The sequence below is a fragment of the Bos indicus genome, chromosome 14 (assembly GCF_029378745.1).
Source record: "Bos indicus isolate NIAB-ARS_2022 breed Sahiwal x Tharparkar chromosome 14, NIAB-ARS_B.indTharparkar_mat_pri_1.0, whole genome shotgun sequence".
NCBI lineage: Eukaryota > Metazoa > Chordata > Mammalia > Artiodactyla > Bovidae > Bos > Bos indicus.
Genome location: NC_091773.1, coordinates 15,411,541 through 15,436,467, shown reverse-complemented (window position 1 = coordinate 15,436,467; position 24,927 = coordinate 15,411,541). Strand labels below are relative to the sequence as shown.

The following is a 24,927-nucleotide window of genomic DNA, read 5'->3' as shown; positions in this document are numbered from 1 at the left end:
CCACCTGCTAGTCTCACTGCTGACCACTCACAGGAAGCAGAGACAGGTGGCAGCTAGAGGCAGTGTCAAGGGCATCTTGCCCAGAGGGGTTGGGAGACGGATCTACCGTGTTACCCAGGGAGGATGCAGGATTATCTGGTGTGGATAGTTTTGTGTTTTTTTTGAGAGACAATCTCACCTGAAAAAAACCAGGAGATATTGAAAGTAGGACTCGGGTAGATGCTCTACAAAAATCTGTTGTGTGAAAAATAAAAACGAGAGCCTTGGCTTTCTAGGACTGCTGAATGTCATCACTCTTAGGCGAAGGAGTGTGCAACTCCGGATGAGGGAACTCATTAGTAATTAATATTGATCAAGCATTTATTAATACTAAGTATAAGGAACTGTGTCGGCCCTGAATAAGCTCAGGTGTTGGTCCAATCCAAGTAGGACCAGTAAACCAGCAGTTTCAAAGTCGTGGGCCTAAGGACTCTGTGGAAGTGTTTTACATGATCCATGGAACTCCCTTGACAGACAAAAGGGTATCAAACAGGGCTAACCATGACCCAGAAAAAGTTAAAATCTCATCTATCTTAATTAAGCACCCTGATCTAGCCAGTTCCTCAGCAAAGTGGGCCCGCATTTTTCTGCCCTTCCTTCTGTCCTTTCTTTGGTCATTTCTCCAGTCTAGAATTTTTTCTGCTTTTTACTGTTAAATCATACCAAGGGCTGGTCAGCTCCTGCCTTCCGTGAAGAGCCTTCCTCCACTCTTCTACCCCAAGCAATGTTTCTCTCCTGTTCTGGACTCTGGACTCAAATGCCACCGTCTGTTTTACACATCTGGCTCTTAGGTGCTGGCCTGGCCCTTGTATCTGCTTCTTATTGCTGCTGTAACAAATTACCACAAATTTAGTGGCTTAACATGATACAAATCTATTCTCTTATAGTCCAGAGGTGAGAAATCTGACTGGCCTTCACCGGGCTAAAATCAAGGCATCAGGGGGACTGTGTGCTTTCTGGAGGCTCCATGGGGGAAACTGTTTCCTGGTCTTTTTCAGAATCTAGAAGCTGCCTGTACTCCTTGGCTTGTAGCCCTTTCCATCTTGAAAGCCAGCAGGGACCTTCTGAGTCTCTTTCATGATGCCACCTGTCTAGTTCTGACTCTTCTGCTTCCCTCTTCCCAATTTAAGGATACTTGTAATTATGCTGGGCCCACTGGGATAATCTCTTTACTTGAAGGTCAGCTGATTATAGAAACATCAATTCCATCTGCAACTTGAATCTACTTTGCCCTGTAATATAACATGCCCGCAGGGTCCAGGGACTTGGCCATGGACATCTTTGGAAGGATGAGGTGGGAAGGCTTTATTCTACCTGTATCCACAGCTAAACTTTTTCATGGGTAGACATCTGATCTTCCAAGTCTGACCAGTGACGAGCTCCTCGAACCTGGGAGGTAGGTGTCCTCATACTCATAAACACCTAACAGGACTTGGCACAAGGGCTGTTCAGGTGGGCCACTGCTTTGACCAAATTGACACAAAAGTGACCATTTTACAAAAGCAACTTGATTCTCATTCAAGAGCTAAACCACTTGGCATCACGCGGCAGATCAGGGTTTGGCACGCCTATATACCAAGCGACACACATGGTCACGCCTTTTGTGTGTTACCAGAGTCCGCTGTATGAAGCATCAGCCATCGGATGGCGACGTTGCCATCCCTCAGGCAGTTGAGAAGCCTCGGGATGTTGTCCAGAACCAGCTCCTCCCTCAAGTAACCTTCTTTCAGGAACTGCTGCACTTGTGCGTGCACCCTTTCGCTGACAGTAGCGTATCTGCTTGCCTGCGAAAAGGAAAAGAAAACTTGAATAACATTTCAAAGAAAGAATCACCTTGAAAGTGAATTATATTCAAATGAATCCCTGGATAAATAATAATATTTCTATATGAGACAAATAACATACAGGCTCCAAAATCACTGCAGATGGTGACTGCAGCCATGAAATTAAAAGGCACTTGCTCCTTGGAAGAAAAGCTATGACCAACCTAGACAGTGTATTAAAAAGCAGAGACATCATTTTGCCAACAAAGGTCTGTCTAGTTAAAGCTATGGTTTTTCCAGTAGTCATATATGGATGTGAGAGTTGGACCATAAAGAAGGCTGAGCGCCAAAGAATTCATACTTCTGAACTGTGGTATTGGAGAAGACCCTTGAGAGTCCCGTGGACAGCAAGGAGATCAAACCAATCAATCCTACAGGAAATCAATCCTGAATATTCATTCGAAGGACTCATGCTGAAAATGAAGCTCCAATACTTTAACCACCTGATGCAAAGAGCTGACTCATTAGAAAAGACCCTGATGCTGGGAAAGATTGAAGGCAAGAGAAGGGCATGACAAAGGACGAGATGATTGGATGGCATCACTGACTCAATGGACATGAGTCTGAGCAAGCTCTGGTGATAGTGAAGGACAGGGAAGCCTGGTGTGCTGCAGTCCATGGGGTCACAAAGAGTTGGACACGACCGAGCGACTGAACAACAACAACAAAGGCAAGTGGTTTATTGAACATCTGGGGTTTCTTTCTTCTTTATTTTTTCAAAATTTGTTTTTATTTGGCTGCACTGGGTCTTATTTACGGCATGCTCTGGTGTGGGGCAAGCAGGACCTAATTCCAAGACCAGACCTCCGATATTGGGAGCCACCAGGACCACCAGGAAAGTCCCTACTGGACATTTTTGAAAAAAGCCCTGGACTTAGAATTGAGAGGCAAACATCTAGAAATACTGGTGTGACTTTGGATTTAACCTCTGAGTATTGGCTTCTTCAAATGTAAATTGGAAAACTGGAGCATTTTTTTCTTGGCATTGCTTCTCTTAACTTGGATGTAAAGAGACACAAAGGCACTAGCTAAATTGCTTGTTCTACCTATTATTATTGACAAAGGAGTTAGAGCAGAGCAGAAACACTCAAAAGATGAATCTGTACACACAAGAGCTTAGTGAAATACACCTCAGCGCATCAAAATTGACCGGCCTTATGTGGAAATCTGGTCACTCTGCTTTCCTAAAGCAAGAGTTGAATGGCAAACACCATCAACCTAGTCAGGTTAGTTTAAAATAAGCACAAGATGCGTCATTAGAAGCCTCTTAAGAAATCGCAATGTCACGGGTGAGAAGATGTGATTTTGGAAAGGATTTTTAGTCATGAAAAATTAATGCTCTGAGGCCGGAAAGCATGGAAGCACCACTTTCTCTAATATATTTCTGGGAAATATGCCAAAATTGAAATTATTTTGTGCATTATTTATGGAATTCGATTTGTCTGAATAAAACATGCTGAAGTTCCTTGAGTCAGTGTCATTCTACCCACACTTGGAAACTCAAAAACTCAGACAGCCAGGTTGAGGAAGACCATCACTGTTGAGAAGTATCAAGTATGTGCCCCAAGAAAAAGATTTTGATTCTTCTGTTTACTTAGGTATTTCCTTCTGCCTTGGTTCTCATCAGAGAGACAGAATGTAGCCATTTCAAATTTAAGGAGATAACTGTCTTTATTTTGGTCTTGGTGCTTCACACACCAGAATGATGAGTGTAAATTACAGTGAAAGGGTTGACTGTCTACGTCCAGTTACCATGTTCAACACTCAATCCTACTGATGAAAACATTAAAATTCTAGCTTCTCAGGAAGGGAGCTCCGTCCACGAGGACAGTCTTTAAGAAGAGTAAATGTAGTCACCTGGGGCCAAATGTCACAGTAGTCACCTCAGGGTGTTGAATTTTCCTTAGAAGCCAACTCCCATTTATACAGCTCATAAAGTTAAAAATCTATAATTATCTGTTACTTCAATGTTCAAAATTCCGCTTTCATTAATCATTGCACTAAAATGTCTATGCAGGCATCTTCCAAATCGCTTGGGAAATCTACTTAGCTCATTTCCCACCCCATTACATCAAGCATGTAGTTGAGAACCCTCCTGATTAATCAGAACCTACCTGTTCTCTGACATTTGAAAGGTCCAGGGTGTTGTTTAAAGCAGTTTTTGCAGCTTTGTAAGGTTCCCAAGCATCTGCTAGATTAACTGTGATCCCCATGTAAATACTAATTACCTGAAAGAGGAGACCTTTATTCAGTATTTGTTAAACACCTACTCATTCCAAGGCAAGGGGCTGGGAAAATACAAAGTTATAGGGGACATCACCCACTCTTTCAAGTTTAAATGCCATTCCAGTGAAAAACCAAGACTTTTCAAATATACAGGGAAGTGATTTTACTTCTGAGTGCTTGGAAACAAGAGTGACTATTACATGCCACTATTCATGGAAAAACAACGAAAACAAGGTTTTCTTTTCCAACTGCTGGTTTGTAAGATTCCTAGATGAAGAAAAATGAAAAGGGAGGGAAAAGCAGAGACTCTGACCAGAGTAGTGGTTTTCCCAATTATTTTCATCTCACCTTTATACTCTCATTAATCAAACTAAACTTGTCTCAGAAATTTTTGTGAGAAGAGTGGCATTATGTTTCACATTTCTTTTAAAAATTATATACAACCCCTCTTTATCTCTATTAATATTTTTCTTTAAAATTCTTTGCAGTATAGTATTAATCTTTTTGGCTTTTTATGGGCATATTTTTAAAAATTGCTTTATTTTCAGTGTGCCAGGGTGTCTTATCAGGAATGTATCTTGTAAATATCATGTAATTGGACTTTGACCTTCTTTAATGCTAAAAGTGTTTCTCAGTATAGTATCACAGTCAGAACTTCTTTGTTAAAACTTAGGCAAATGAAGCCAGACTCTCTCAAAAGTTTTCCTCTTGGCTACTCATCTCCCAGCTCATGGGTATGATTCATTTGTGGACAGGAAGCATCATCTTCTAATTGTAGGCTGTTCTTCTCGACAGTAAAGCTCCTCATTCAGGTCCCTCATTACAGACAGCCTGTGGCTCAATAGTTGGTAAGGAGTGAAATAAAATCTGGGGCCTGAAAATGTGATCCAACTCACTATGCTTTGTTCAAACCTCTATGTGCAAAGAAAATGTTTCATACATATTAAGTACACTGTCAGTTTTAAACTTTTAAGAATTAACATTTTTAAGCCAAATATGTTTAAAAAGTTATAAGCTCATCCCTACAGTAACATCAACCTTAAGGGCCCACATTAGCTTACAGATGAAACTTATAAAAGCGCAATCCCTATTCACAAAGTGACATTAGATAAATTCTGCTGGTTTAGATTTGTAAGACAAATGCTTACGTAACTTAGTTGCACTCTCAGTGGCTAAAGCAAGATCCATTTTAACACATGGTTGTTCTACCTTGAGAGTATTCATTTAAGAAAAAAAACACAAATAGGTGCTTCAGGAAATTTTACTGATTCATTCCTTCATGCTATGATTTGTGATATTCTCAGCATACTTAAAGTAATTTTACTTAAGGGAGTTTATGTCTCATTATTTCAACATTAGGTTTATAGGCAAAAGGATAGAAAAAAATCAGTTTTCCAACAAGTTTATTATAGAGAATAAAAGACTAACAGCAATACTTGCCCAATTGTCTGGAAAGTATTTGTCCACTATCTCTCTCATTTTTGCTTGATGGGTATGAAGAATGGAAGGTTCAAAGTAGAGAATCACATACAGCATGGCAGCCTGATTCGCCAGAGCTGTGCTGCGATGTTCTGGCAATGGGTACGCTGAGACCTGCAAGGCAGAGACCAGACCCAGGAGAGACAGATATTAGTGACAGCTGAATTTACATGTGCCAAATAAATGACCAGTTCTAAGATACATGAACCTCTCAAAAGTCCATCTCTTTGAGGATCCTGGGCACTGGAAGCAATTCTCAGATTATGGCGCCAGTCACTAGGACCTTCTTCCCATCTCTAGCCTCACGATGGTCTCTTGACTGTCCCTGACTTTGCTGCAATTCTAACTCTTTTCCCTTAAAAAAAAAAAAAAAAAATCCTATATCTCTTACTGTCCAATTTCGTGTCTCTTCCATCACAGAGAAACTCTTATAGAGCTGACCGATTCCACACTCACTGGTGCTATCTTTTACGTTCTGTTTATTCTTCAGCTCATTGGCATTTGACCTCCACCATCACCTCAATGGGGTTAAAGACCCTGATGCTGGGAAAGACTGAAGACGAAAGGAGAAGGGGGCGGCAGAGGATGAAATGGTTAGATGCCATCACTGACTCAACGGACATGAAATGTGAGCGAATGCCGGGAGACAGCAGAGGACAGAGGAACCTGCTGAGCCAGTCCATGGGGTCACAAAGAGTCGGACATGACTTAGTGACTGAACAACACCTATCACTTCAGTGGAATTTCCTCAGGTCACACATAGCCTCACAGTCATCCATTTCAATGACCTCTTTCTAGCACTCTCACTTAAATTTCCTGAGGACTGAAATTCTCTCCTCCTCTGGTTTCCCAGACACCAGTCTCTCTTCTCAGACTGCTTTGCTGGGTGTTCTCCCTGCCTGTGAAATGCTGCTGAGTCCCAGGGCTCCATTGCCTCAAGCATTAGGAATCTTTGGCTCCACATAGTATACATCACCTTGAGGACCAGGAGAAAGGGAGGCAGTTATTAAGGATAGATACAGCAATGTCCCATGGAATCTGGAGGGAGGAATGTGGTCAGGTTTCAGGAAGGGCCTGGAGCTGTGAACCAGAAAGCCTTCATTATTTCTCCCCGGAATGTGATGCTCAACTGTTTCTTCAGACTATTGTCCATATGGCAGACTGACGTGGCCCCAAACTCCAAGTTTTGCATGCTGTGGGTAAATCTGCGTCCCAAAATCGTTTTTCAGGCCCAATTCCATATTACCTGGAGACAGAGAATCTGATCTCTCTTGGGTCAAGTGACCTGCCCTGGTCCAATCAGCCAGGCACAGGGGAGGTGCAGGGCAGGGAGAGGGGTGGATTCACAACACAACTACAGCTCAATCCCTGTGTTAATAAAGGTCACAGGGCAGGGAGAGAATCGAAATACGCTGCCTTGAAACATTGACAAAACAGACCACCCAGGAGGCAGAAGGGTTAACAGAAGGGTTAATGACAGACAGTTGAAGAAACAGCATGGGCTTTGAAGTCATACAGGCCAGAATTCAAATTATGGTTCTGCTACCTACTTATGTGACCTTGTGAAAATTATTTAAGCTCTCTAAGCCTTATTTTTCTCCACAGCAACATAAGGATAATGCTCTTTTGCAAGATTATTATGAACAACAGAGAAAATCGTATATGGAAAAAACCTCCTATGATTCTGGCTCATACTGAATTCTCAATGCTATGCTATGCTAAGTCACTTCAGTCGTGTCCGACTCTGTGCGACCCCATAGACGGCAGCCCACCAGGCTCCCCCGTCCCCGGGATTCTCCAGGCATGAACACTGGAGTGGGTTGCCATTTCCTTCTCCAATGCATGAAAGTGAAAAGTGAAAGTGAAGTCACTCAGTCATGTCCGACTCTTAGCGACCCCATGGATTGCAGCCTAACAGGCTCCTCCGTCCATGGGAAGATGGCATCAAATATTATGGAGACCTGGCATCTGCAGGTAGCTCCTTATTTGAGCTGTCTTAAAAAAAAACAAACTAACTAAAAACTCTTTATGTACACTTAACATATTCATACAAAAAACTAGCAGTCTACCTAAGAACTGTATAGAACAGGTGGGCTCTGTAATAGACGGTATCCAGTCATTACAGGTCCAACTCTTTACTCTCTCTAGTAAAAGAGGAAACAAATATATGAAATTGCGTTTTCTTCAGGAAAAAGAAGTCAAATGGTAACTTTCTGTGGTATTCTCTTAGATCCATGAACAACACACACACCTGAGAGGAAAGTGAGACTTTTCAACCCTGCTCATGCCCCTTCCTTTACCGGGGTGGCCCAAACACCCCTGAGTCATCTGCTGCAATCTTGCTGCCTGTTAACATGCTTCATGGCACTCTGTGCTTCCCCTAAGATAATCCCCATCTTGCTTTACTCTAATTCCTTTGTCTGCCTTCTTTCCTCAGCTACAAGCTCATTATGAGTAGGAACCAGGGCCTGCCTTCAGCAGCAGTGGATCCCCATTACTGAACGCATGATAGCCACAGAGGGCACACTAGGCAATCATTTCTGAACTGACACCTAAAACAATGCATCTTCTCTCCAAATATTGTTCAGAACTCATTTCCTTCTTGAAATCTCTATTCCAAGAGATATTAATCTCTTAATCCCAAAATAATATTCCTCTTTTCTGTACAATTCCAAAGCACAGCCCAGAGGTTTTAAAAGGTTTCTTGCTGCTTTTACTCTTCTGAGCAAGAAGGAAAGAAATAATTGAGGAGGAAGGTAAAATCTATAAGATTTTTAAACTATACTTTTAAGCTATAAAGATAGGTTTAATAATAGATTAAATCCCTACCTGGTTGTAAATATCATCAGATCTCAGCCGACCAATAACCATGCTGATGAAGGTCTCGTTGATAGGCACCCTCTGGAAGTAACTCTCAGGATAGTTGGGTGGTCTTTTGGCCCCTGGTTGGCTGGAATAACCTGTACTTCGAAGCAGCTTACAAATATCATCCATATTCGAATCAGCAGAAGATCGGGCAGCACTGAGCCATGTTCACAATGGGAAATAAAGGGCCAAACAAACCGCATATATTACAAATAAGAAGTCCAGCAAAGCAGAATTTCAGTATAAATTGACTTTATATAGTTTTAGGTATGAGTGGATCAATTTATATCCTTAAGATTCAAAACTATGTTTTCAAAAAGCCTGTAATATAGCAAACTTTTAAGATGGGTTCTTGTACGTATGTACAGTTTTATGTAAAGGTCCACGACCCCTTTCCCAAGGGGCAGGATTTGTTTTGGAAGACAGCATTTCTCAAATATAAGAAAGTAACATGATACATACATTATAAATAATACTGCAGCAGGGTGGCAGATGGCATCCCATGATCAAGACACATTGATGTTTCTACAGTAAAATCTATGAACATTCACACAAATGAGATAAAGAAAGACAGTCCATAGCCTCATATAGGTGCGGATCAGGTTCTGACTCCAAATTTTGGATTAGGTTAGGTCTTGCTGCCAAAGTGGTTACTCTGTGTGCGTGTGTGTATATGCATATATTTCTGTTGGAGCTCTTTGGATTTCAGAATTGTGGATAAAGAATGTGAACCTACACCAACATTTCATATATTTAAAAATAACTTAAAAAAATAAAGTCAATTTCAAGTGGGATATACCAACTGGTTTTTCTTGGCAAGGTGTACCTTCTACAGAGATTTAATCAAAACATCTGTGATTTTCCTGGTGGTTTGAAGTAGCAAATCTCCAAAGAGACTCAATCTTAGACTTGAAGATGACCTCCTATCTGATGTGAGAATCTCCTTTACTGCAGCTCTGACTTGAAACTGTTTGGTGTCTCTTCAATAATGGATCCTCACATTCTAATCAACTAGCTGTTGTGCCCAAAGGGACAAAGCTGGATTGTCAAAGCTGGGCTTGATGAGAAAACCTCTTTCTTCTTCTTCATGTTACTGTTTTTGTTTTTTCATGTACTTTCAGAAACAGAGGCAAGACCATTTGAAGCTCATTTAAAAAAATAGGGATAGTAAAGAAGCTCATGGTCACACTGATGTGACTGAATTACGCAGCCTCACACCCTGATAGAGCTGAGACGGAACAGGAGAGCTGAGTAGCCTGATTTACTGCTGAGAAGGCAGAGTACGAAGCGTGGCTGCTAATACAACACCGCCCAGACAATCCCTCTCTGTTGAGGCTCTGACTCTCTGCCCTGTTTATCCTGTCCTAATTTGTAAGTTTGAAAATGTTCATTCTAGCCCATGCTTCTGTAGCCCAAGTTCCTAAATGATTCCTGCCTCTTGGCTATTTCTTTCCTGAATCTTAACTATTTCTGACATTGACCTGGTGTCCAGATTTTGACTCATTATTTCAACAAACTGAAAAGTGTGTGTTAGGGACTGAAATCACAATTAGTTAAGGTAGGTCCTGTTTTTAAGCCCTTACTTCTTGAAGTCACATCTCACTGAAAAACCCAAATGAACTTTTTGGCCAACCCAATACAGTATTTATGAGTGAGAATTCACTTTCAACCTGGCCCTGAATGATAACTTTTCAAAATGTATCAATCTGAAAATGGCAACAGAAGGCTCATTTGTATCCTTACATCTGCCAAGGACTAATGTTTGAAAACTTAAAAAAAAAAAAAAATTCATTAGACTTCCCAAATTTTATCTTTAAGGTAACAGAAATTCAGATTCCTCTTTTAAAAAACTGAGGTACCATCATGGACATGATAATCCATATATCTCTAAAATCTATAATAGATAAATTATTCCACACATAATACATAGATTATATGATGTATAGTCTATTATGATGATATAAAACACAGAGTGTTATATTTCCACATCATGTATTATGTTCAGCAGTGATAAGAGTCTTATCTTCTGCATTCTAGATGATATTGCTGTTGTTCATAATAAAAGGAGGATAGGAAATCTACACTGCACTTTACCAAGAGCAGTGCTTTTGGAGGGCATGGTCTTAGCTCAGGGATACCTGTATCGATAGTAAGAGACCAGCATTCTCTCTCTAGTTTCTCCTTCAATCTTTTGGTCGATGACCAGAAGCATAACTCCGTATAAGTACAGCGCTTCACACTGTAAAAGAAAAAGAGAGGAGCCATGTTCACACAAGCTTATGCAGCACAGCTGATGATGGGTAAAAGGAGCCCTTTGCTCTCATTTCTCCTAAAAGCTTTATATTGCAAGGAGAATGCAGGATCCTCCCCTCAAAGGGTCTCATCTTCTGTACAGAATGGGCTTTAAAACATTTATGCAAAGTTTAATTTACAATGACTATCTTTCAGCTGGTCTATTTTTCGTATTTTGCTTGGGATACCAAAATAGAATCCCAAGATTATGAGTACCTCTAGACCATTCATTTATTTTACAAACATTTCCTAAGTGATCACCATGTACTAGGTACCAGGCTAGATGTCTAGGATGCAAAAGATAAAGAAGATAGAACTGTTACACCAAGGAAGTACACATAGTCCACATAATCTTCATTTACTTGTAATTCTGTTCAAAGTCTACTATGTTCTAAGTTCAGACAAAGACCTACCAGTTAGGTGACAGTTATCAGTTTATTTAGCTTCTCTTTAAAGAAGGATACACTGTATGTATTGGTGACTTACAGGGAAAAAAGTAAGTTTGACATTCCTGAATTTTTTATTTTAAATGGTCACTACTACTTACTAGAAGTTGTTTGCCATCTTCATTGAGAAGCACTGTTTCTAAGGTTTGCTGAATATAAACACCTTCATTGAGATCATCTAGATACCTAGAAAAGAAACCCCAGAGCAAGTTATCCATTGAAAATGAAAGGTTAATATCATTGAAGAAGGACAGTAAAGATGTTTAAAAGATTAGGCAATATACCACATATTCTGGCCTTCAAATCATTTGTTTCCATTCATGTGCTTTAAGAATAGGTTTGTGAGTAGAAACTCATGATTAGGGCCACGGGTTATTTATGGCCACTCCAAGTAAAAGGAACACTCCTTAGTCCTGATTTATGAATTACAGAAATCTTGGAAATAATGGCATAAGAACATGGAGTAGTTAGCTTAAGAGCTAATGAATAATGAACACTGAAGGGCTAGAAGGAAGACAATATTGTATGGTCACAGATACGAAGGAAGGTTATGGCTACCAATGCTACAAAAATTAAGTTTTTTTTTTTCTTTCCCACTTCTCATATTCAATAAACTAAATTAGGATCAAGACTGAAAGCCAAAGACTTGGTATAAAGCAAGATGATTATAATACTACACAAGAGGAGGACGTGATAATGAAACTCTACCACACTTAAGATGACTAGTGCCACAGGAAGGAAAAGAAAATTACCTAGGGTATAAGTTAGTAAATTTCTTAGTAACTCAGAAAGATATACATGTTCTAGTATGTCCCTTCTCCCTCTCCACTATTTACTATCAAAATTAGCTATTACTAAATTAGTCAATACCTGTTTAAGTCTACAATATATTTATGCACACTTTGAAATGCTAAATAAAATCTGGTCACAATTTCTATGTTGTTTTCCCGAAATTCTTCATCTAAATCCTGTAGCTCTGGCTTAGATTCCAGTTTGCTTTCACATAATTCTGGACCCTAAGAAGAAAAACACATCAAAGAAAGAGTCAAAAAAACAATACAATTGCCGGTAACAATTTCTAAAGTATCTTTGAAAAATGTGTTATTTATGCCTCTAAAGGGATATAAAAAATTGAAAGCAGAGAATAGAAAGTAGATAACAGAAGCCTAGATATAAAATCCCCTTGAAGGAGATGGTCTTGAACTGAACCCACAATTTGCATGCTTTTAAATGTGGCAGACTTCAATGTGAAATATAGCATACCAAAGTTATCTTTTAAAAATTTGATTATATTGTGTTACATTAGAGCTTCTGCACAGTACGTTTATATTACTTTTCAAATTAGCTGATATTAAATTTTGTTGCAAAGCTTTTCTTTTTAACTCTTTCTCCATAATTACTTAACATCCCAGTCTCCTGGTTTCCAGAGAAAGCACACTTTTGTAGAAAAGATTGGTAAGAAAAGCTTCGAGGAAGATTACCTTAAAATAGCTGAAATCAAAAATGATATCTCCATATTTCTGTTGATCAGCTCGGTCTTTTAATCTAAATACAGGAGGAATAAACTCAGAGAGCCTCAAAAGTTCAGCAATGATGGCATTGCCACAGGAAACAATCCTTAGGATTGCCTGGCCACACAGGTTATTCTCAGCCAAAAAGTCTACCATCTTGAGGAAAATCAGCTACTCTGGGCCTGGCCACAGGGAATGTGTGACTGGCTTCAGAGCTGGGGTCTGTAAGTCATCAGATGAAACCAGGTCTGTTGATACATTGGCCACTCCATTAAAGGACCTGCAACAACAACAAAAAAAGTATGAACAATCTCCAGTGCTTTGAAGGAAGGATGTGAAACATATACACAATATTTTTCTTCCAAATTCACTGAAAAAGACTATAATACATAATGACTTCTGATATGGAGGGAGAGCATTTATTTCCCACTCTGCATGTTTTCCTTGTGGAGGGACTTTGCTACATTATTACTCTTGGTCTCTTTCTCAACACTTTATTCATTTCTCTCCATGAGAAAAGACATGATGCGGCTGATCCCAGAGCTTGGGAGAAGGTGTCATAGGGCATGTGTGGATCCAAGGGAAAAGGTAACTATATCCTAAAATTTACTAGAATTAGGTGAGGGAACAATCTTTAAAAATGCTTTTTTTCATACGTCAAGTTTGGGAGGTCCTGCTATTGAGACTAACACATGTCTGAGAATTGTGATAGGGTGATTCTAAAGGAAGGACAACTATTTCACACTAAGCAGTGGAGAGGTTCTGATTAGCAATGTATCTTGAAATGATATCATCAAGAAAAACTTATCAAAGTTAAGTTTTATGCCCAACAAAATTGAGAGTGAAACTGCAGTAACTTTGTACTCAATGGACAAACCAAGAATGAGTGCAAAGTAGACCAAGTGCTGTGGAAGGAAAGAATCTAAATTCTTATTGATGTTACTGATTCCTTGATTCAACTGTGGCATTACCTCACCTTGTAATCCTTGTTAAATGGACCACTTTTATGGTTTATCTACTGTTAACTGGGTTTTGCATTATTTGTAAATGAAAGCATTCTTAATAATATAGATTCACTTGTTCAACAAATATTTATCCGGTGCCTTCTATGTGCGAAACACTGTTTTAGGACCTGCGACTATTGTAGTGAACATAACTGAGTTCCTGCTCTCATGAAGCCTACATACAACTGGGAGTGGGAAAGAGATAAATAAGTAAATCATGTATCAGGCTGTGACAACGTGTAAAGAAAAGCATGGTAAAGGGATGGAGTGTGTGTGATGTTACACAGTTTGTAAAAGTGTCTTTGATAAGACGGTATTTGAGCAGAGATCAGAAGCAAGTGAGGGAGCAAGCTGTAAGGGTATCTGAGGTCTCTAAGATGGTCCTCCCTGTTCATGCTCTGTGTAGGCCTCTTTCCCTGAGTGTGATTTTCCTGATTTCCTTCTAAAGAAAAGAATATGGAGGATGTGAAAACGCCATTTCTGAGATCAGACTGCAAAAAAGACTGTGACTTCTGGCTTGAGAACCCTTTCCAGCTTATGTGTCCTGGGAAAAGCAAGTTGTCAGGGTGTAAGAGAGCCCTGTGGAGGGAGCCCATAGGATGATGGAGAAGTCTGTCACTCACCACTTGAGTAGGCTGGGAAAAGGATCCCCCCAACCCCCACCCTCTGCCCCGGATCTGTTTGTGTTCACAGTTTGACTGCAACGTCCCAAGAGCCCCTGAGCCAAAGGCACCAGCTAAGTCACACAGCTGACTCCTGACCACAAACATTAATTAGACAATAAATGCTTACTTTTTTTTTTTTTTTTTTACCTCTGTAATGGCTTATATGGGAAAAGAATAGAAAAAAGAGTGGATATATGTATTTGTATAACAGATTCACTTTGCTGTACACCTGAAACTAATACAACATTGTAAATCAATTATACACCAATACAAATTTAAAAAAAAAGAAAAAAAATGTTTATACTGTTTTAAAGCCACTAGGTTTGAAGGTAATTTTAGATGATGATCTAGGAGAAGGGCATTCCAGGAAGGAGTTACAAGGAAGTTCAAGTAAGGCCCCGGGGTAGGAATGTGCAAGGAAGAACACGTAGTTGATGTGGCTGGTGGGGAGTGAGCTGGGGGAGGTGGAGCTGGGGCCCATAGCAGGGATTACAGAGGAGCCACTACAGTTATCCAGAACTCTCTCGTGCAAGGGTTGTCTATAATATACTTTAAGGCATAAATTATTAACAAGTCCCTTCAGTTTTCTCTGTGAAGCTTGCTTGTTGAGTCACACTGATCCCTAGTAGGCTGAATTTCAGATAATTTCATTCCACTTCTCCTACTGAAATGGTCTGGCTTGGAAAATGAGACAAGGAGAAAATAAAGGAAAATGGGAACAAAAGTCACTTGAAGTCCTCTAAAGAACACCAAACTAACCCAGGTTTCAGCAGGATGAAATTCTAGACTCAATTCAGAAGTGGGGAGCCTAGGATGAACAGGTCTAACTGCTACCATTTGGATACCAAGACAGGACAGTGTGGCCAAGAGAAAACAGCTTAAAGCAAAGCAACATGACCTGCCTTCTTTCCCAAGAAACAGACACACTGGGCACATGCATGCATGTGGTCAAGGAGGCTTAGGCCTGGGATAATGACATAAGTCAAAACTCTGGTGTGCCTGTGTCTTATTTAAATCCTTTTTACCCAATGAGTTACACTGTAGGCAACTTCAAGGCAACTTCAAATTTGACTAAAGTTTTTGTGGGCCTCCCTGGTGGCTCAGTGGTAAGGAACCCATCTGCCAAGATAGGAGGCATGGGTTCAATCCCTGAGTTGGAAAGATCCGCTGGAGAAGGAAATGGCAACCCGCTTCAGTATTCTTGCCTGGAAAATTTCATGGACAGAGGAACCTGGTGGGCTACAGTCCATGGGGCCTCAAAGAGTCAGATTTGACTTTGTGACTCAACGACAACAGTCTTTGGTAAATAGCCCCATTGTTGGCTGAAAAACTGGTCCTAAAGAATAGAATTTAAGAAGCATCATTAAATACGCCTAATCATGTTGCAGTGATCTCAGAGGTAGGTGGCTTTACAGATGTTAAGACTTAGTTGAGACTTAAAAAAAAAAATCACTCTAGAATGAGGTATGAATAAGCATGGTAGAAGAAATTATAATATATTAAATCTTCCTTTTAGAGGTTCTCCTGGTGCTAGGAATGAAGACAATTCATAATGACCACTCATCTCAGTGTAGGTTGTCTTATTATTTGCCATGAAATGAAACCAGAAATTCCACTCAATTTCCTGTTTCTTTTTACAAGGCACCCAGAAAAGTGGCTGTCACTTAATTTTAAAGAACTGATATGGAACTGTGATTTTTAGTTTGGAAAGTAATTCTAGACAAAAGACAACATGCTTTCAAGAATGAAGCATGGCAGCATTATACCAACTGCCCAAGGAGTCCAGAACTGAATTATGAAAATTAAAGTTCCCTGGGAAGAATCATTCTTTATCCTACACAGAGGACAAAAGAAGACTGATCTAGTTTAATCCTTTCATAAAAACCTCAGTTACATAAAGAACGGAGCACTAGTCCCCACCCATCCATTACCAGGAATAAACTGTAGCGGTTGTTGATCGAGATAAAAACCACGGGCGCATCTCTTACAGGAAAGTTCTAAAATGAGCCTAATCACTTTAGTTTGATTCATGGATCCTGAAACAGAATAAAAAAAATCGGAAGGTGTTCCTTGTAGCGGACAAAGGCAGTGAAGAATCTCCCTCCTTCCGGCAACCATCAAGGTTGGAGGAAGTTCCACGCACTTGCAATCTATCCGGAGACCCAGTTCCCTTCCAGGCTCTGTGTTTTCTGTTTTTCTAACTGTACCCACTCCGGTATTCTTGGGCTTCCCTTTGTGGGTCAGTTGGTAAAGAATCCGCCTGCAATGCGAGAGACCTGGGCTCGATCCCTGGGTTGAGAAGACCCCCCGGAGAAAGGAAAGGCTACCCATTCCAGTATTCTGGCCTGGAGAATTCCATGGACTGTATAGTCCATGGGGTCGCAAAGAGTCGGACACGAATGAGCGACTTTCACTTCACTACTTTACTACCACAGACAAATCAGGACCCTCAGAATTTTTTTTTTTTTTTTTTTAATGCAAAGGACTTTGGCGTGTCACAGGTGAGGCAATCAAGGTGCAGAGAGCAGCAATGACTTGTCCAAACTCAGCCCATGGCAAAACGAGAATTCAAACTGAAGTCCGTCGGACTGTAAAAGCTTCCACCAACCACTCAGGTTTCTCGAGAGTAAATGGAGGAATCACGACGTCCACAAAGCCTTACTCCCGGAAACCTGGAAGGATCAGATGCAGACCAAGGAGCTGAACATCATCGCTTCTAAAGCGCCAAAGCAGGGTGTAAAACTGTTTCCACCTGAGTGGAGATGCGGAGTCTGAACTGCAGCCGCGGTTCCAGGAAAACCCCCAGTCCTCTAACGCCAGGCTCCCCCATCCAGACCCCACCCCACGCCGCAAAATCTCCCCAGCCCCGCGCCTGGGCCAGCGCGGCCCAGCCCCGGGCGGGGGAGGGGACGGGGGACGTGAAGGAGGCGGCGCGCGCACACTGCCCCGACTCACCTGTCACCCGGGCCGCGCCAGGGCGCACGCGCAGGGCCCGCGGTCGTGCGCGGAGTCTGCACGCTGGCCCCCACCCTCCGTCTCCGTAAGGGTCCTTCCACTTTTACCCCCAGCCCTTCCCTTATCCTGAGCCGGCCAGACCCCGGCTTCCGCCACTGGTCCCTCGGCTGTCACATGACAGAGGGGCGGGGAGCGGCGGCGGGGCGTCATGTGACCGCTCGCCGGCGACTACTGATGACGTCCGAGCCCGCGCTCGCCGTTTCAGCGACAGAGGAAGGGAGTGAAGGAAGGAGTTGGGGTCCGGGCGCGGGGAATCCGGGCGCAGCCAGACAAGAGCTACATCCGGCAGCCAGGTAAGGCAGGAGCGAGAGATAGCGATGGGAGGGTGACGAGGGGTGTCGCCTCCTTCTCGGGCGCTCGGCGGGTGCCCGGAGCTGCGATCTGTGGACCTGGGTTATGGTCGTGGTTCTTTTCACGGTCACAGCGGGGAGGCTGGGGCCGTTGACCTCACTCTCCAAGACGCCATCTCTCCATCCTTTGGCTCTAAATATGTGGATCATGAATTATGTTTTATTGAAATATTGTTCACTTACAGTGTGTTAGTTTCAGGTGTACAGCAAAGTGATTCGGACATATATGTGTATATGTATATATTTCAGGTTCTTTTCCATTATAGATTATTAAGATATTGAATATAGTTCCCAGTGCTTTACAGTAGGACTCTATTGTTTATCTGTTTATATACAGTAGTGTGAGGTCCCGAATTCTTGATCTAAATAAATCTGGTTTGAGCTGGCTTTCAAAGCAGGGCCTTGGGCACATATTTGAAATAAACTCTAAGGGCGTCAGTTTCCTTTTCTCTTCTCTCCTGTAAATGGTTGTGAGGATTAACTATAATGAGAGCAAAGCTTAGGGATGCCAGTTCATGGCATGCTATAGGGGACATAGAAATGGTTTCTGTTATTGATGTAACTCTTCCAAATTTTTATTGGTTGCCTATTTTGTGTGAGGGGCTGTTTTATGTAGTGTGGAATATGTCAGAATTCTAGTTTAAGTTGCTGACAAGGTGAAAGAGTGGCAGACATGTGAGCAAGTGGACCTGGGTTCGATCCCTGGGTTGGGAAGATCCCTTGGAGAAGGAAATGGCAACCCACTGCAGTACTATTGCCTGGAAAAGCCCGTGGACAGAGGAGCCTGGTAGGCTATAGTGCATGGGGTTGCAAAGAGTCGGACAGCACTGAGTGACTTCACTTTCACTTTCACTTTAAAGTAGAATATGTGTGTGTGGTTGGGGGAGGGGGATAGTAGTAGCATGAAGAAGAAAACAAGCAATTGTTTGTATGGATAAGAGAACGCTTCATAAAGATGTAACCTTGCATATTGAAAAAGAAGGTACAGCTCTGGTGGCTGAATTTGTATAGGGCCCTATGGATTTAAAGGTGGTCAGCACAGTATCTAGGTTATTTGTGTGCTTACCACTTGCTGTACCCAAAGATGAGAGGGGTATTTTTATTTTTACATTAGCTGATTATTGGCCACCCCAGCTACAGAGAATCTTAAAGACCTGCTGTGGTCTGAATGTTTATATCCTCTCCTACCCCACTCCCAGATCATATGTCGAATTCCCAAAGCCAAGAAATGGCAATTAGGCGCTAGAGCCTTTGGGAAGTGCTTAGATCGTGAGGATGGAGCCCTCCAAGTAGGCTTGATACCTTTATAAAAGAGGCTCTGGAGAGGTCTCTTACCCCTTCTACCATGTAAAGACACAGAACTAGAAGGCCTTGGCCATGAACCACAGGAAGAGGGCCTTCAGCAGAATGCGACTGTACTGGTGCCTTGACCTTGGACTTCATAACCTCCAGAACTGTAGAAATGTTTCTGTTGTTTATATGTTACTGTGTCTGTGGTATTTTGTTGCAGCAGCACCAACTGATGAAGACAAGGCCTGTAGGGAAAGCAACAGAATATGCTAGGGGAAAAACTCAGGAAGTGGGTAATCGTGTTTTAAGCTTTCTTTGAGACCATAGGTATAGAGAACAAAATAATTACTGTTCCCCCAGGAAGGCTTCAAGAAGTGGTCAGTTTGAACCAAGGTTTCTCAACTACTGCACTGACATTTGGGACCAAATAATTCTTTGTTGTGGCAGGCTGCCCTGTGACTTACGTACTTAGCTGTACTTACATGCTAAGTCACTTGAGTCGTGTCCAACTCTGCGACCCTATGAACTATTGCCTGCCAGGCTCCTCTGTCAGAGATAGGGAAAAGCCATTTCTCTTGCTTTTGGATCTGAATCGTTCCTCTTGGTATTTCCGAATTACAGAAAGATGTTTCCCTCACCTGTCTGCAAGTAAAGTTTCATTGGAGTAATGTGAATTTTGCATTCATATAAAAAGGATGGCTTTCCGTTTGTCCAGGATTATATTAATCCTTATATGAAGGTGAAGAAGTGAAAGTGAAAGTCGCTCAGTCGTGTCCAACTCTTTGCGACCCCATGGACTATACAGCCCATGGAATTCTCTAGGCCAGAATATTGGAGTGGGTAGCTTTTCCCTTCTTCAGGGGATCTTCCCAACCCAGCAATCAAACCTGGGGCTCCTGGATTACAGGCGGATTCTTTACCAGCTGAACCACGGGGAAGCCCAAGAATACTGGAGTGGGTAGCCTATCCCTTCTCCAGCGGATCTTCCAGGCCCAGGAATCGAACTGGGGCCTCCTGCATTGCGGATTCTTCACCAGCTGAGCTATCAGGAAAGCCCTTAATCCTTATATACATTGTGTCTTACTTCAGGCTCCTGTTAAAAATTATCATAAACTGGTGGTTTAAGCAACAGAAATTTATTTCTCACAGTTTTGAAGACTAAAAGTTGTTGGTGTGGTTGAGTACTGGTGGGCTCTCCTCCTTGTTTGCAGATGGCCACCTTCCTGTATCTTTACATGAAGGACAGAGAGAGTGAGCCCTGTGTCTCTTCCTCTTCTAACGATGCCAATCCCATCATGAGGGCTCCCCCCTCATTTAAACCTAATCATCTCCCACAGGCTCTATCTCCATATGTCATCACATTGGAAATTAGGGTAAACATGAATTTTGGAGGGCACAATTATCTCAGTGTTCACCATACCTGAATTATTTGGGGTGCTTCATAAAAATATCATTTCCTCAGAATGTCCACTAGAGACTGATTCAGTAGGTCTGAGATAGTATCCATTAATCTGTATTTTTAGAAAGTATTTCAACTGATTCTTAAGATCAGACAAGTTTGAGAAAACTATAAAATTTAATTTATCCTTACAATAATGGCTTATCTCCTTTTTAAACGGGGTTGGGGGGGAGGGTGAGAACCGAAGATAGAGAAGTTAAGCTGTTCAACCAGAGTGATGCAGTTTTGAGTGATGTGGACAGGTGGAATTTCCAGGCATTGGTGACCAGGGTCCATTTCACTTATGCACTATTCTGTATTGCTGCTCACAGTGATGATTAAGTCAGTGGTGATATTTATTCTCATTTTAAAAGATGGTTTACCAGGCATTATTCTGAGTGTTGTGTTAAACAAGTGAACTCATTTGGTCCTCCCAGTAACCCTTGATACTGGCGCTGGATCATCCTCATGTTACAGAAAGGGAAGGGAGGGCATTGACAGGTTAAATAATTTGTCGCAAGTTACTCAGCAACTTTAATGGCAAAATCAGGCTTAGAACTCACATAGTCTGGCTCCAGAGGCTACTTGTTGACCCCCCACTGGAGTTTTTAGAAGTTAACTCCTACTAGTATTGCCCCCACGTTTTACTCTATAACATAACTAATGTTTGTTTTAATATAAATGTGTTTCATGTTTTCTTTAAGTAAAATTAATATTCTAGGAACATATGTCCTGTTCATACTGTGACTAGCCTAACCCCTAGTGTGTATGTATGTGTGTGATAGTGTGTGTGTATATATATATAATACTTTGATAATGGTATTTCTAGAACAGTGCTGTCGAGTGCAGTAGCCACTAGACACATGTGGTTATTTAATGTATTTTTTTTGCATTGTTTCTACATAGCAGAGCATTGACAAAAATAATAAGGTTACTTAGTTGATAAGTTTGGTTTTATAAAAGATATTTGTTGAACAGAGATCCTCTGAATAGAGGCAGAAATAGGTAAAAATATTAGTGGTGAAATATTTGCATATATCTATTGGAAAAATGAGAATAGAATAGAAAACATTTTCCATTTAGAAGTATTACTTCTGAGCTTCACAGTAGGTTACTTGTAGTATTTTACAGTTTAAAAAAAAATGGTCTTCAGAAAAGACTCATTTGAAGGTGTCAACAGCTTCACATTCATAAGCATGACATGCAGTTTTGAAGAGAATTTCAGGAAATCCTATGAAAAAATAATAAGAGCACACTGAGATAATACATCTTCAGAAACACCCATGTCATAGTATTAAAGACAGATGGCTAATAAACTGATTAAAGAATATGACTGTGTACCAAGAATAATGATTTTATTTTTTTTTAAGTTTTGGTATTGATATAAAAAGACTTCTAAATCTGTTTAGAAGAAAGGCACTGCCAAATAATTCTCAAACTACTGCACAATTGCACTCATCTCACACGCTAGTATAGTAATGCTCAAAATTCTCCAAGCCAGGCTTCAGCAATAGGTGAACCGTGAACTTCTAGATGTTCAAGCCGCGTTAGAAAAGGCAGAGGAACTGGAGATCAAATTGCCAACATCCGCTGGATCATCGAAAAACCAAGAGAGTTCCACAAAAACATCTATTTCTGCTTTATTGACTATGCCAAAGCCTTTGACTGTGGATCACAATAAACTGTGGAAAATTCTGAAAGAGATGGGAATACCAGACCACCTGACCTGCCTCTTGAGAAACCTATATGCAGGTCAGGAAGCAACAGTTAGAACTGAACATGGAACAACAGACTGGTTCCAAATAAGAAAAGGAGTACATCAAGGCTGTATATTGTCACCCTGCTTATTTAACTTCTATGCAGAGTACATCAAGAGAAACGCTGGGCTGGAAGAAGCACAAGCTGGAATCAAGATTGCCGGGAGAAATATCAATAACCTCAGATATGCAGATGATACCACCTTTATGGCAGAAAGTGAAGAGGAACTAAAAAGCCTCTTGATCAAAGTGAAAGAGGAAAGTGAAAAAGTTGGCTTAAAGCTCAACATTCAGAAAACGAAGATCATGGCATCTGGTCCCATCACTTCATGGGAAATAGGTGGGGAAACAGTGGAAACAGTGTCAGACTTTAATTTTGGGGGCTCCAAAATCACTGCAGATGGTGATTGCAGCCATGAAATTAAAAGACACTTACTCCTTGGAAGGAAAGTTATGACCAACCTAGATAGCATATTGAAAAGCAGAGACATTACTTTGCCAACAAAGGTCCGTCTAGTCAAGGCTATGGTTTTTCCAGTGGTCGTGTATGGATGTGAGAGTTGGACTGTGAAGAAAGCTGAGCTCCAAAGAATTGATGCTTTTGAACTGTGGTGTTGGAGAAGACTCTTGAGAGTCCCTTGGACTGCAAGGAGATCCAACCAGTCCATTCTAAAGGAGATCAGTCCTGGGTGTTCATTGGAAGGACTGATGCTGAAACTGAAACTCCAGTACTTTGGCCACCTCATGTGAAGAGTTGACTCATTGGAAAAGACTCTGATGCTGGGAGGGATTGGGGGCAGGAGGAGAAGGGGACGACAGGATGAGATGGCTGGATGGCATCACCGACTCAATGGACATGATTTTGAGTGAACTCCGGGAGTTGGTGATGGACAGGGAGGCCTGGTGTGCTGCAGTTCATGGGGTCGCAAAGAGTCAGACAGAACTGAGTAACTGAACTGAACTGAACTCTGTTTCAATGCGGATATGTTACTAATTTTTTTAAAGTGTAGTTGACTTATAGTATGGCTATTTAAATTTAAATTGGTTATAATGAAATAAAATTTAAAACTCAGTTCTTTTGCAGGCTGCTGCTGCTGCTGCTGCTAAGTTGCTTCAGTTGTGTCCGATTCTGTGCCACCCCATAGACGGCAGCCCACCAGGCACCCCCCGTCCCTGGGATTCTCCAGGTAAGAACACTGGAGTGGGTTGCCATTTCCTTCTCCAATGCATGAAAGTGAAAAGTGAAAGGGAAGTCACTCAGTCGTGTCCGACTCTTCGCAACCCCATGGACTGCAGCCTACCAGGCTCCTCCGTCCATGGGATTTTCCAGGCAAGAGTACTGGAGTTGGGTATTGATGCTATTGCGACCATCAGTAATCACTGCTAAATAATAATCACACTCGCACGGTGGCTTCCATATTGGACAATGCAGACTATAGGAAGAACATTTTTGTCATGGAAGAAAGAAGTTTTTTTAGATAGTGCTGTTCTGGACAATTTAGACTTACACTAGAATCAAGATTGACCCCCCAGATAACTGAATACTTGAACCATATCATTTGGTCCTTGCAGGGTTGTGCTTTTTGAACAACAGTTGGTGTTATAATAATAGATGTACCCCCAAATCTAAATGACTTTGCAAAACTGAAGTTCATTTCAATTTCTTTCATGCATGGAACCTGACTGGTGGGCAGTTTTCCTCCAAGCAGTGATGTGGGAACCTAGGCTCCTTCCTTTTGGTGATTCTCCATCTTCAGTATGTGACTTCTAAGATCATTGCTTGTCTGTTTCAAGCTGTAAAATTGGATGGTGTAGAGAGAGAGTTCGGTTTTTATGCCAGGGCCTGGAGGTGGCTTCTAATTCACTGCCTTGAAATCAGTATTTATACGTCAGATAAGTTAAAAATTGCAGGTTTTTAAAATTCTCCCTTATTAAACTGTTTTATTGCCACTATTTTCTTTTTTTGGAAAAATGCATCATATGAGCAGTCTACTCTTTCTGACCCATTTTTGTTTTAGGTTTTCAGGAACTGAGCTCTTGTTGAATTCTTTAGAGAATCAGGGAATCTTTTGGAAGAGAGTATTATCCCTCCTTTAAAAAAGGAAAACACTTACCTTCCCTGTATGTTACCGGGCATATGTGTTTGGTGGCCCAGATAATGGCACAATGCTTTGATATCCTTTCAAGGGATATAGAATAGGTAGCCTTTGTAGAGATACTGAATACAGTCATATGGATATTTCTAGTGGTTCTGTTTTTCTATGCAGTTATTATTCTTATTCATAAATCTCATTTCACTGTATTTGAAAACTTAGGTAATAATTTCAAGATGCCGGGGCGTTCCACTTCAAGTTCAAGTTCAGGTTCAACTGGTTTTATATCCTTCAGTGGTGTAGAATCTGCACTCTCCTCCTTGAAAAACTTCCAATCCTGTATCAGCTCCGGAATGGACACAGCTTCTAGTGTGGCTTTGGATCTCGTGGAAACTCAGAGTAAGTAATAATGAAAACGTCTTTCTTTAGTGTCTGTTTTGAGGTGACCCTGTGCGGTGGCATTGCTCTAGGGATGTGAGATACCACTCACCTTTTGGGTGAGCTTGGGGCGCTCATTTAACCCTTTGGGCATCTGTTCTCTCATCTTGTTGTATGTATACCGCATACTAATGTACAGAGGGTGAGATGAGATTGATTCATTTGTATGTGTTCAGACCCTTATGTTCAAACCACT

The 24,927-nt window shown here is 41.3% G+C and overlaps 2 protein-coding genes across 8 annotated transcripts in view; one reads left to right on the top strand and one right to left on the bottom strand.

Moving 5' to 3' along the window:
- The window catches only part of WASHC5 (WASH complex subunit 5), a 53,013-nt gene extending 35,534 nt beyond the window's left edge, over positions 1-17,479 (bottom strand). For 2 of the 3 annotated variants that reach the window (XM_070802459.1, XM_070802460.1), the window contains exons 1-9: positions 17,306-17,479; positions 12,652-12,961; positions 12,041-12,186; positions 11,272-11,356; positions 10,571-10,671; positions 8,397-8,589; positions 5,529-5,681; positions 3,977-4,090; positions 1,652-1,823 (exon numbers count right to left, since the gene is read on the bottom strand). In XM_070802459.1, the coding sequence (XP_070658560.1) occupies positions 1,652-1,823; positions 3,977-4,090; positions 5,529-5,681; positions 8,397-8,589; positions 10,571-10,671; positions 11,272-11,356; positions 12,041-12,186; positions 12,652-12,837 (1,150 nt within the window). In that variant the 5' untranslated portion in view covers positions 12,838-12,961; positions 17,306-17,479. The remainder of the gene's footprint in view (positions 1-1,651; positions 1,824-3,976; positions 4,091-5,528; positions 5,682-8,396; positions 8,590-10,570; positions 10,672-11,271; positions 11,357-12,040; positions 12,187-12,651; positions 12,962-17,305) is intronic. The other variant, XM_019973713.2, reaches the window with a different exon arrangement.
- A 48-nt stretch (positions 17,480-17,527) lies between these two features.
- Positions 17,528-24,927, top strand: part of NSMCE2 (NSE2 (MMS21) homolog, SMC5-SMC6 complex SUMO ligase) — a 237,702-nt gene continuing 230,302 nt past the window's right edge. For 2 of the 5 annotated variants that reach the window (XM_070802468.1, XM_070802465.1), the window contains exons 1-3: positions 17,528-17,658; positions 23,285-23,387; positions 24,516-24,692. In XM_070802468.1, the coding sequence (XP_070658569.1) occupies positions 24,530-24,692 (163 nt within the window). In that variant the 5' untranslated portion in view covers positions 17,528-17,658; positions 23,285-23,387; positions 24,516-24,529. Of the gene's footprint in view, positions 17,659-23,273; positions 23,388-24,515; positions 24,693-24,927 lie in introns of all 5 variants that reach the window. The other 3 variants (XM_070802469.1, XM_070802466.1, XM_070802467.1) reach the window with 3 other exon arrangements.